Here is a 12,987-nt window from a genome sequence, read left to right on the forward strand (position 1 = left end):
GTGTAGTAGTCCAGCAGGGATAGAGCTGCTTGGGAGTTCTCCGCAGCAGAGACAAGGCTGTCTGCACACAACAGGAAGTGTAAACGATGGAGAAATGTACATGTAATGCAGATGCATCTATTTTTTTCAAGAAGTATTCTAACAAAAAAAAAAACCCTAAATTGATGGCAACATATTTTCTCCACATACAAGGCCCCTTATTTCTTTATGGAACAAGAATTGTTCATTCCAATGATTTTATAATATTTATCAAGAGCTTGGAGATATTCTTTAAATCATATCTAAATTATCTTTTTCCCCAAAACTAAACCTTTGGAAAACACACAATTAACACCAAGTTTAATTTGCTGAATATGTTTATTCAGAAAGAAACAAAATTTATTTCCAACAAGATGAAATCATTTCAGCAACAGAATGGAAAGTGCAGCCCCCTGACCTGTGAAGGATCACCTAATAAATTATAATAACCCCCCAATCCCCTATTAATAAATCTCCAATCAAGATGACAAACCAGCTTCTATAGAAGCTCCATCATATTATAGTACAAGATCCCTGCAGCGGAAAATGCTGCGGAGGTCCAGCGCCTTATCCAGGAATATACAAAATGTTACACTCATACACTATGTACAGGAACCGTTTCCGAACCGGACTCGGGAAAAGATATGGGAATTCTATCCAAGCCTCACCCACCCAGGCTACTTGTGCAAACTTTCAGGACAGAGCATGATCGACAGGATGAGCAGCCAACCTTCTTAATCTCACAATTGTTTCAAGCTCTTACTGAAATTCATAGTTGTTGAAGATGGATAAAACAAAAAGAAACTTTTGATGCAAAAAAGATCCATTTTAGTGTTGCACACTCAGATCTAACATTTACTGGCGGCTCTAAATGTTTTTTCCTGGCAAGGGTGGGATTTGTGAACACAAGTGTTCTGAAAGTGCTAAGCAGTATTACTGTATTCATAAGAGTAAAGAAAAATGTCTTTCTAGTCCATCTCTCTGCTTCTTATTAAAAACCACACACACAGCCATCCTGTTACTGAAAATTCAACACTGTATAGATGGCTATGTTGTGAGACCTACAAGTTTACTAAGAACTAATGCCATCGCCAAATATTACAATACCCACACTCAAAGTGTCATTGTAAACCAACTATTAATATTTCCCTTAGGCTTTTTATATTTTTCAGGGACAGTTCCCCCTAGAGCTCCCAGCTGTACCCCAAACACTGACTTCTGTACACAGCAATGTAGACATGCTCTTCATGCAGATGGGGTGCAACTATCCAAGCAAATCAAAAAGTCAAAGCCACCACCATCCCAGATAGCTATAAGAAGCCAACAGATGACTGGACTTGCTATCATTCAGCCAATGACTGAAAATTCATATCTGGGTAAACTTGCCCCTTAGTTCTTAGCAAATAGACTGCATTCTCACATAAAACGGCTGCCACCAAGGTTTACCTGTCAGCTTGCCTGAGCACATTACAAAATCACCCACAGACTTTGGTTTGGCTTATCCTGAACTGCTTCATAACAAATAAAAAAACCAAAAAAAAAAAAACCTTCAAAAAAGGAATTATTTCGATCGAGTCACAGATGCTTAAATCATCACCTGAATCAAACTGCTCAGGAATCACTTATATGCCCCTCTTAGTAAATTATTAGATTTTCCTGTTAAAATGCAAGTATAAAATCTCTACGCACCTGACCTACGATGGGACCTGCAGCCAAAAAAAAGGGCCACAGCAACCACTAAGAAGAACTGCCAAGACAAAAAAAAAAAAAAGACAAAACATCCCTGTCTCCTTCATTTGGACATTCTTGCACCACGTCATACAGATATACAAAGCAGCATGTAGAAACGTGGACGACACTGCGTAACGGCCTGCCACGGTCCTCAAAGTAAACATTCCTAGGCAGTTGTTCCTTTGACTGCCTGGCATGTTGATGCTTCCATTCTATCTAGTCACTCCCTCTGAGACTATGCCCTGCCTCCTCTTTGTAGCAGGGGCATCTTGCAGACTTCTTGTAGCAAAAAAAAAAAAAAAATAAATTAGAGTTAGAGCGGTTTAAAAATTAAGCAAGAATTTGAATGGCGTAGACTGTTATCTGACCCAAGGAGCTACAGGTTAAACAAGCAGTGCACAGTAACGAAGGATAATGCTAATCTCCTTATGCTGCCAGCCTGTGTGAACAGGACCTACAGACCCTTGGGGTAGCTGTATTGGGGCAAATCATTTTTGAATACTGAAAACCTCCTCTGTTTTCATCATGTTTTGGAAGAAGAATCACACCCTCCCAGAAACCAATGCTAAGGTGAGGGAAGTCAGTTCCAGTTCTCAGCTGTAGTACCCACCGCTCTCCAGCCCACCTCACCCAACCCCAAGTGACCACTCCTCCTGCACAGCCAGAGGTCATGAGTCACAGTTCAGAGAAGAGCTGGCATGGAAGAAGTGGTGGTTTGGATAAGAGGGACTGATCTCAGACCACCATAATCCGGACCTCATCATTCTCATCCACGCGGTAGAAGAAGGGGATGCAGGGATTGTGAAGAAGAGAATTACTGCGTTCTTGTGGGTTCTGGATCTCACGAAGGAGCTGCATAATCTGCTTCGTCGTGGGGTCAGTGGAACTGGGGGTGGCACTTGCTCCTTGTGTTGTAGAGAGGGGAGATGAGATCTGAGCTTTCTCCAGTTCAGAGTCCTCAGCCAAGCTGACTTCCTCCATTACTGTGGAGACAAGGTCATAATTAGCTTTATATTGACATTTGGCATTCTGTTCTGTAAAATTTTCCTCTCAAGTAGTCAGTAGTGGTGTTTTGTGTTTTTAAACAGCATCAGACTTTTTTTTAAAGTACAAGTCCAGTCAAAAAAAATTTTATTTTGGGTAGAGTGGGAAAATATAATTTGTCATGTTTTTTTTTTTTTTTTTTTGCGGTCTCTGCCTGTGAAGGGAAACTTTACTTCCTGTCCTGGTGACAACTCAAGCAAGTGAGATCTTTCCAAACTAACAAAAAAAGTAGAGATATACTATTCTAATAAATATTTTAGAATGGCAATTCTAATAAATATATACAGCATAGTGCCCGTTTGGAATAACAAAATGTTAGAAATATCGTACTGTTTGCTCTACTGCTGCATCACATGTTTAGGCTTGGTTCATTGCGAAGCAATGCGATTTTGGCACAAATTTCAGTGATTATGTAGTGGGACTTTGATGCAACTCGGGTGCATTTTTTTCCTATGGGGCCAAGTCGCACTATAAGATGCACTAAGGTAGGACAGGAACCTTTTAAAAAAAAAAAAAAAATCATTTAAGTCACCTTGATGTGAATGGCCACCACTGGTAACAATGTGATTTTCCTTATCATTTGATTCTGTGCGACTCAAGTCGCATCAGAAAAGCAGCAGTATGAATGGAGCTTCAGTCCTGACATGACTTGAGTCACTGGTGAGAAGGAGGTCAATAGTCACTGTGCCCTTTAAAAGCGTATCTAAAACCAAAAACAAACATTTAAAATATAGAAGAGGTGTCTGCATTCGTTTTCTTTTTTTTTTTCTGGCTTTTCCCCTTTTATTTAGCCTGAAAATCCTGTGAATCATACACTTACTGCCCCTGGATGGCTAGTTATGATTGTTACCCAAGGTGGACTTTAGATATGTCTGTCTTTGTTCAACTCCATTACATGAGGATAATGGAATTTGTAATCTACAAATTGTAAGAAAGATTGTTCTTGTATCCAGGACAGGACATGACAAGGATATAACTTCTCTAGCAACAGGTAGTTTTTGTACTTAACAAAAAAGTTCTCAGCCTGAAAAACAAAAACTAATGCAGTCACCACATCTAAGGACTTGTAAGCTGCAGTACATGACCTTTTTTGGGTTTAGATACACTTTAAGATCAGGTGATGGAACAGTGCTGACAAATCAAAAACATACTTTTTGTGCTGAACATAAAATCCTTTTCTTGGAGTACAGTGATGCACAAAGGAAGTCTTTAACCTTCAATTTATATTTCCATCAACAGGAGTAATTGGCAAACAAATAAAAACATTAGTAGCCCTATGACCCTGACGAATAGGCAATGCTAGATGCTGTAAAGACCCCAAGAAATCCAACCTCTAGGGGAGCAGGTAGGGAAAGAGGGACTCATTTCCTGACAGCAGAAGCCCTAAAGAAAGGTAAATTAACCACCCACATGGGTGGAAGAGAAAGGAGGAGTCCCATATAGAGAACGTCCAGTGAGAAACAGAAGAGGGGTCAGATGGCAAAATAATACATGACAGGTAGTTATAAAGGATGGTCCAGACCCTATCCATAAGACATATGGGAGGTTCTTCCCATAAGGAAGGAGAGAGGAAGGGAGAATGACAATTCCACAGATGGCAATAAAAAAACCCATGGAAGGACCACTTCATTCCTACACAGCGTAAGAAAAGGAGGGGTGCCCAAAGAACATTGGGGAAACCAAAGCAAAACTACTGCTGTTAGGGGAATGAAGTAGAAAAAGTTTGGTTCTTACAAAGGCCTTTTAAAAAGGAGGTTGCCCCTTTGAACACAAAGGGAGGGCTGTGTGGGCAAAATCACCCAATGAAGGCCCAAGAGGGAGGACACAAATAGCTGCAACAGTGACGAAGAAGTGCAACTTTTTGCAAAAGGGAGTGCACAAAGAGTGCAAGGTCAAACGGTTATGAAGGGGGTATAAAGGAAGGTCTAAGACATGACAGGTAACAAAGGCTAGGTGTCTTGAGAGTCCAATGGAAGAAGTTGCAGGATGAGAAATGGGAACAATCCCTAACACAAGGGTTCCCTATCATCACGCTAGGTGAGAACTGCCTCACATGATAGATTACAGAGTATTGAAGGGGCAGTAGTCAGCATGCCCCCAAGAAGGAGAAGCTGGTAGATCTCTAAGTGAGTTTGTAAGACAGTGACATTATTGAATATATTTGGTGAGAGGGAGAGAGAGAAACAAACATGCATGTTGGGGGAAACAAGCAAAAAAAGGAGGTTTTGAGGATGGGCAATGCACTCTTTACCAGTACTAGGTTGGTGTAGAAGTTGACTAGTGTAAAGGCCAATTCTTTTAAGGATGCAAGAGCAGAAAGACTTCATTTCATATAACAGGTGATCCAGTGATCTTTGACCATGATACAGAGATGGAGGACTCATCAAGATTCATGGCAGATTGTAGGTCAAAGAGGCATCTGTACAAAAGGGGGTCCATGTAACGGACCGGGTGTACTGACCCTACTGCTTCCACTAGTAGATCCGTTGAACCTGGTAACAAACCTTTCCAGTTTATTGTTGAGTCCAGGATATCCACTTTCAGCTAAATCTGGAATGGATGATCCTCCAGAAGAAAAGGTCCAACACCGCAGACAGCCAGATCATCCTTTGGTCTAGGATGTAGGACTGGAGAGGAGACTCCTCTGACCAAGTCCCATGCATTGACAAGGTGCCCAGGACTTCCCCCTAGCCCAACAATTAAGCATTTGTCATGAATATCTTTCAAAAGAAGGGAAGGAATGAGTTCCCTGACTTAAGAACTGTATTGCCTCAGCAACCAAACCAGGGAAAATTGTTGCCCAGGGATAACTGAATTGGTCTGTCCAAAGATCTGTTCAACTTGTCCCACAATGAGAATATTGTATTGCAAAGGTCTAAAAGTGAAATACGTCAAGTGGAACTGCCTCTAAGGAGGCAACAATCAGGTCCAGGACTCTCAAATCAGTGAGCTGGATGGCTGGACAGTCAAATTCATGCCAGACAGTACCTACACCAAATGTCCCCTCAAGAGAGTAGGTCATCTAAGTATCCCACAATTGGGATGCCACAAAAGCACAGTGGGGCTAGCTCTCTGGTGAATACCCAGGGTCCAGGTGAGTGGCTGGAGGGCAGGGTTACTCCCATAGTAAAACTAAGGAATCACTGATGTGCTGAAAAAATGGGGGTAAGCACCCTTGGTGTCAACAGAAGCAAGAAAGTCTCTCAATGACCAATTTGACAGATTTCATGCAGAATTCCTGACCCAAATTACCTCAGAGATCCAGAATTCTACAAATGCCCCCTTTGAGCTTGGGCCACTGGAACTTGGGCAGTGAAAGCCTTGATCCAGAAGACCCAAGAGGGTCTAACAGAAATATGCTGATCTGTGCAGTGACACAGGAAGGGTGTAGGCAAGAAACCAAGCAGGGGGCAGGGAACGAAATTCCAACTCACAGGTCTGGAATACCAGTACCTGTACCCAAGTGTTGAACAAGCAAGCTGTCCATAGGTCCACAAACGTTAAACCTGCAAACTGTGTGCCATACCTTTCCAAGCTTGGAAAGTCTCACTTAGAACGCTGACGGCTTACAGAAACAAAGGGGACTTATCTGAACATTCTGAGAAGGAAAGGACTTCACAGTCTGCTCCTTAGGCTTCTGTTGGCATGTGGACCAAATACTTCTTACAAAAACATTCTGCAATCCAGCACTTTAGCTCTATGCATATGTACTGACATAGACCAAATCTTCAAGATCAATAATAGCTGAAACAGCCTCTTTTAATTTGGGAGAAATAGCAATAGTCTGCAATTCCTCAGGTGCTCGCTTATCAGTCAACGCTTGGAAGAACTCCGATTCGGACACAATCTCTGAGGCCGACGCCTCGGAAGCCGGTAATGCTGTGGGCAATTCAGAATCTGCAGGAGAGGGTACATAAACAGCAAATAATTGGGTCATAAAGTCTTGCATGTCAGTAGTAAAAACAGCTGAAAGGGTCTAGCCAGACCCAACAGAACAGCCTCAGAGCCAATAATAGAATCTGAGCTAGAGGCATCTGGTAAATCAGAACTTTCCAGAATGAGACATGTTGTGACCAATGTAAAGGCTAAGGGCAGAACAGCAACAGGGAAATGCTTCCTCGAAAATGATTGGAAACATCATCATTCAGTGCCACAGCATTAACCCCTTCCATGTTACAACCAGTAGGAACAGGGAATAAAGGCATCCAGTGACCTAAGTAAATGCGTTGGCTCCTGGTGCTCAGCCTGATTCTTCCACTCAGTCTTCAGACAGGGCAAGTGCTGAGGCCCTCTGGATCTGGAACATACTTGTAAGCTATATTTTACCAGAATGGAGTCTGGAAAGCACCCAATCAGAGCCAAAATTACTGAAAATCAATTCCAGGCTTTCCCAGTGTCCAACACAGCAAGGTCCAGATGCAGTACTCCAAGAACTAGGCTGCGGACAGCTATGCCAGATGCAACTAAAGAGACAAAGTCCCTGCAGCAATGAAGAAATACATTGACAAATGAAAAAAGCCTAGTGGAAAAATAAGTTAGTCATTAATACAGCAGAGCTGCAGAAAAGGCATTCATCCTTCTAGGACACAAACGACTGAGGCATAGCAGTTATCCAGAGCTGTCCTAAAATTTATTTGCCAGTGTCAAATTCTCCCATAGCTGCCAGTAAAATAGAAGGTTAAAAATGTCCCATGTTGTCCAAGTTCTGTCCCACTCACAGCCCAATGTGTCCTAAATATCCTGGGCACCTTCTATCACCTATTGTGGACCTGTCCCAAAATCTAGGGGTTTTGGATGTAAGTGGTACGGTTTGGGTTTTCCATGATACAATTGCTGCCTATTAGCTCTACAACCCCAAACAAAGCTTACTGCTGCTATACTCTGACCCTGATAAATAAATGACAACATTCTTACATGCAAGAAAACGGATAGCACGTAGTTGGATGCCAGCTATTCTTCCTACTTTTCAGGCTTGCCTTTTAGAAGTTAATACCACCATTCCCCATAAGAAGCTTATCTATGTTCATAGGGCTGTCCCTCTAAATATAATATATACACTCAGGTCCATAAATATTGTGACATCAACACAATTCTAACATTTTTGGCTCTATACACCACTACAATGGATTTGAAATGAAACGAACAAGATGTGCTTTAACTGCAGACTGTCAGCTTTAATTTGAGGGTATTCACATCCAAATCAGGTGAACGGTGTAGGAATTACAACAGTTTGCATATGTGCCTCCCACTTGTTAAGGGACCAAAAGTAATGGGACAATTGACTTCTCAGCTGTTCCATGGCCAGGTGTGTTATTCCCTCATTATCCCAATTACAATGAGCAGATAAAAGGTCCAGAGTTCATTTCAAGTGTGCTATTTGCATTTGGAATCTGTTGCTGTCAACTCTCAAGATGAGATCCAAAGAGCTGTCACTATCAGTGAAGGAAGCCATCATTAGGCTGAAAAAACAAAACAAACCCCATCAGAGAGATAGCAAAAACATTAGGCGTAGCCAAAACAACGGTTTGGAACATTCTTAAAAAGAAGGAACGCCCCAGAGAGCTCAGCAACACCAAAAGACCCGGAAGACCATGGAAAACAACTGTGGTGGATGACCGAAGAATTCTTTCCCTGGTTAAGAAAACACCCTTCACAACAGTTGGCCAGATCAAGAACACTCTCTAGGAGGTAGGTGTATGTGTGTCAAAGTCAACAATCAAGAGAAGACTTCACCAGAGTGAATACAGAGGGTTCACCACAAGATGTAAACCATTGGTGAGTCTCAAAAACAGGAAGGCCAGATTAGAGTTTGCCAATCGACATCTAAAAAAGCTTTCACAGTTCTGGAACAACATCCTATGGACAGATGAGACCAAGATCAACTTGTACCAGAGTGATGGGAAGAGAAGATTATGGAGAAGGAAAGGAACTGCTCATGATCCTAAGCATACCACCTCATCAGTGAAGCATGGTGGTGGTAGTGTCATGGCGTGGGCATGTATGGCTGCCAATGGAACTGGTTCTCTTGTAGTTATTGATGATGTGACTGCTGACAAAAGCAGCCGGATGAATTCTGAAGTGTTTCGGGAAATTTTATCTGCTCATATTCAGCCAAATGCTTCACAACTCATTGGACGCCACTTCACAGTGCAGATGAACAACCACCCAAAGCATACTGCAAAAGCAACCAAAAAGCAACCTTTTTTTAAGGGAGAGAAGTGGAATGTTATGCAATGGCCAAGTCAATCTCCTGACCTGAATCCGATTGAGCATGCATTTCACTTGCTGAAGACAAAACTGAAGGTAAAATGCCCCAAGAACAAGCAGGAACTGAAGACAGTTGCAGTAGAGGCCTGGCAGAGCATCACCAGGGATGAAACCCAGCGTCTGGCGATGTCTATGTGTTCCAGACTTCAGGCTGTAATTGACTGCAAAGGATTTTCAACCAAGTATTAAAAAGTGAAAGTTTGATTTATGATTATTATTCTGTCCCATTACTTTTGGTCCCTTAACAAGTGGGAGGCACATATGCAAACAGTTGTAATTCCTACACCGTTCGCCTGATTTGGATGTAAATACCCTCAAATTAAAGCTGATAGTCTGCAGTTAAAGTACATCTTATTAGTTTCATTTCAAATCCATTGTGGTGGTGTATAGAGCCAAAAATGTTAGAATTGTGTCAATGTCCCAATATTTATGGACCTGACTGTAGATATAGATTTGGGACCTGCTGGCAGCACTGTTCTCACACGTGTGACACCTCCAATTCAGTCCTAATGGGCCTCATGGGTATGCCTCACATTCTTCTGACCTTTTTACGTGACAGTTGTGACCCTACGTAAGCTGTGGTCATGCTGTAATACAACTGTTGGATTTATGTTTCTGAACACCCAGCATGTTACAATGCTGTTGCTACAAGCTGTCCATCACATATACTTAATCTCCACTTTGATATTCGTCACTGACTTGACCTCTGTATATGTTAATTATTCTCTGATGGGTCTTGCTAGGCCATTATTCAATGTAAATCTATAAGTCACAGCTTGTTTTGCACTGTTCCTTTATTTTCATGTAATGATCTTTAAAATAAAGCATTTGCATTTTTCATTGTAAAAACAAAAACGGGAAAAAAAAAAATTCTTCCTGTGTTAACTCAACGGACAAACTGGAAAATACATTTAAAACATTTTTACTAAACCATTAAAAATATATTAATACTTGGCAGGTTTTTTGATTGGCATTTGTTCTGACTGAATGAATTCAAATAACCTTGTTATATACTTAAAATAAAAAAATAAAAATGTTTCCTCTGCCAGAAAGTACAAGCAGCACAGCATTCCCACACTATTTGGTTACTGCTTCCCACTTTGGGTGTTCAGAAATGCGATCATCAGCAGTTAACTCCGTTAACTATTGTAGAAAAACTGTAAACCGGTTCCTTGACTAAAAGTATCCATAGATCTGGTGAATCCAGCCTTACCTTCCCCATCCGCTGCACCCAGCTCCATTGGTTTATCATTAGGGAGAGCTGTATCTCCCACATCTTTAAAGCCTCCTGTTGCTTCCGCATACTTCTTGTACCAGTCATTTCTCTCACCAACCAACCTCATGACTAAAACCTGCAGCTCCAGTAACTTGGCCTGGGCAGAACAAAATGCAGAGGTCGATTACAAAAATAATACAGTACAGGGAGAGCAACCAATCATGTGCCAGGATCCGTCACCTTCATCTCCTCCTTGTCCTGAGCCAGTCGGCTTATATACTCCTCTTTTTCTGTGTGACGCTGTTTTAGGATGGCTCTCTGACTCTGGTAAAGTGCAATGTACTCCCCTGTAGAGACAGAGAATCATTTCATATCACGGTCAAGTTAGTCAACCTTTTTGATCAGCACAAAGAGGCAATTTCAAATATGCATTCTGAATAGACTTAAAGCTGGCTATAGATGAGCGAGATTATTTCACTCAATCAACGGTTTGAACAAAAAAACCTGACCCAATTCCCGCACATATCTTCGGTAGATTGGCAGAATCCACCCCACCGCCCTGCTGACCAATTGTATTCTAACAGCAAGTAGACTTTCCCACCATCAGAATACACTGATCAGCATTGCAGGCTATAGCCTGCAGCACTGATTTAGCGGCGAGTATCTGATACAGCCCATACTAGGATCGAAATGTGGCTGGTCCCTGCTGAACCAGTGAATTTGGATCCATATATGGCCAGCTTATCAAAAGGGATCAGATTACACACAGGGCTGAATAGCGCACTGCTTTTTCTGTTTCTTAGAACAGCTGTGACCTTCAAACAGGGTTACATGCCAGAAGTACACGGATCTGTTACTGGACAATCAAACATGCTCTGCAAGTGTTATGAATGTTACTCCTATATTGAATGCATTTACTGTTAAAAAAAAAATAATATTCAGGGAAAGGTAACTAAACTGATAAGATTCATGGAGGAGCTCAGCTATTAGGGAAGATTAGAGGAACTAAATTTATTCTCTCTTGAGAAGAGGAGATTAAGGGGGATATGATCAACATATATAAATATATAAGTGGTCCATATAGTGAACTCGGTGTAGAGTTATTAAAGACCAGGCCATTACAGAGGACAAAGGGGTACTATTTACATCTGAAGGAAGAGAGATTTAATCTCCACATATGGAAAGGCTTCTTCATAGAGCTGTGAAAATGTGGAATAGACTCCCTCAAGAACTAGTTCTGGCAAGCTCAGTAGATTGTTTTAAAAAAAGAGTTTGGTGTATTCCTATATTAATAAAACATAACCTGATATTAATATTTATAGGTAAAAACTCCAGAGATTGTTGATCCAGGGAATATTCAATTGCCTTCTGGGGATCAGGACGGAATTTAATTTTTCCCCACTGGAGCCAATTGGATCATGCTTTACAGAGGTATTTTGCCTTCCCCTGGATCAACTGTGGGTATGGTATTGTGTATATGGAGGTTTTCTATTTATTTATTGTTTACTATTGGTTGAACTATGTTAGCGCCAATACCTCACATGTGTGGTGAGAACACAGTTTACATATGTGGACATGACTTTTTTTTTTTTTACTATTTTTTTACACTGTCCTATTTTTTTCCTTTTACCACTTTTATTGCTATCGCAAGAAATTTAATTATCCCTTGCGATAACAATACAGCATGACAGGTCTCCTTTCCTCTCTTAAAAACAATAAACAAGGCCTCAGTTACGCTGGGTCGTAACTGGAAGTGATGTCATGACATTGCTCCGGTCCTGCTAGGCCATCTTTCCTTAGCTCATCTCTGTGACCATCCGCTGCCAGCACTGGATCAGTTCCCAGAGCCAACGATCAGCCAGGTAAGCCTGAGAACCACTGGAAGGTAACAGTAGTTGGAGGTTCCCTCCCGCTGCTTCTAAAAGTGATCGAGCAGCGAATCCGCCGCTTGGATCACTTTTAACAGAAAGACCAGAGCCTCAGGGAAATTTAATACCGGGGTTATGGTGTCTACCTGCAGCCATAACCCCAGTATTAAACTTCAAAAACATGATATTTTTCCAGTTAGGTGGTCTGCAAGTAACATTTTATAAGTGTATTCAGAAGACTGATGCACAGGCAATGACAAGCCCATCACACTAACCAATTGTGTCCGTCTCTCCCGACAGCTGGATACAGCGATGCTCCAATTCTTCCACCCTATCTTTAAGTTCCACCCGCTCCTGCATCAGGTGTGTGAATCGAGACTAAAACCAAACACAGGAAGAAAATTAAATATGTCTGCTGGACAGAGTAAGAAATTACAAAAACAGAGTATGAAATCAAACAAAAACACATACTATTTGTCAAAGTCATTACAATATATTGTGCCAGAGTGGATCCTTCAGCATTATATCACAATCACATGAGCACACACATGTCCCATAATAGAAACAGGCCAAACTGTTTATCTCTGGTTTTGCAAAAGTTGTCCAGAATTGCTATAATCTGATAGCAAAGTCTCTGTCCGCCATCCATTAGATTTACCAAAATTTTGTAATATGAGGACCTACCTATACAACCCTTTCAAATAATATCCAATTAGGCAGCCTTTGCACTGCATAGTTGTTGGTAGAGGTTATACTATCAGACTCTGAAGTGTATGACCAGCTTAAAGTGTCAGTAACATACCGAAACTTGGTTGTACATATCAGAAGAAATGAAAATACTTT

At 41.3% G+C, this 12,987-nt stretch overlaps 1 protein-coding gene across 9 annotated transcripts in view; it reads right to left on the bottom strand.

Moving 5' to 3' along the window:
- Positions 1-338: 338 nt before the first annotated feature.
- GOLGA2 (golgin A2) overlaps positions 339-12,987 on the bottom strand; it is a 120,520-nt gene continuing 107,871 nt past the window's right edge. For all 9 annotated transcript variants that reach the window (XM_089668984.1, XM_089668983.1, XM_089668980.1 and 6 more), the window contains 4 exons: positions 12,420-12,522; positions 10,517-10,623; positions 10,274-10,433; positions 339-2,732 (listed from right to left, as the gene is read on the bottom strand). In XM_089668984.1, the coding sequence (XP_089525110.1) occupies positions 2,485-2,732; positions 10,274-10,433; positions 10,517-10,623; positions 12,420-12,522 (618 nt within the window). In that variant the 3' untranslated portion in view covers positions 339-2,484. The remainder of the gene's footprint in view (positions 2,733-10,273; positions 10,434-10,516; positions 10,624-12,419; positions 12,523-12,987) is intronic.

Source organism: Staurois parvus, unplaced genomic scaffold (assembly GCF_062004578.1).
Source record: "Staurois parvus isolate SC_StPar_1 unplaced genomic scaffold, SC_StPar_1.0 ptg000068l, whole genome shotgun sequence".
Classification (NCBI taxonomy): Eukaryota; Metazoa; Chordata; class Amphibia; order Anura; family Ranidae; genus Staurois; species Staurois parvus.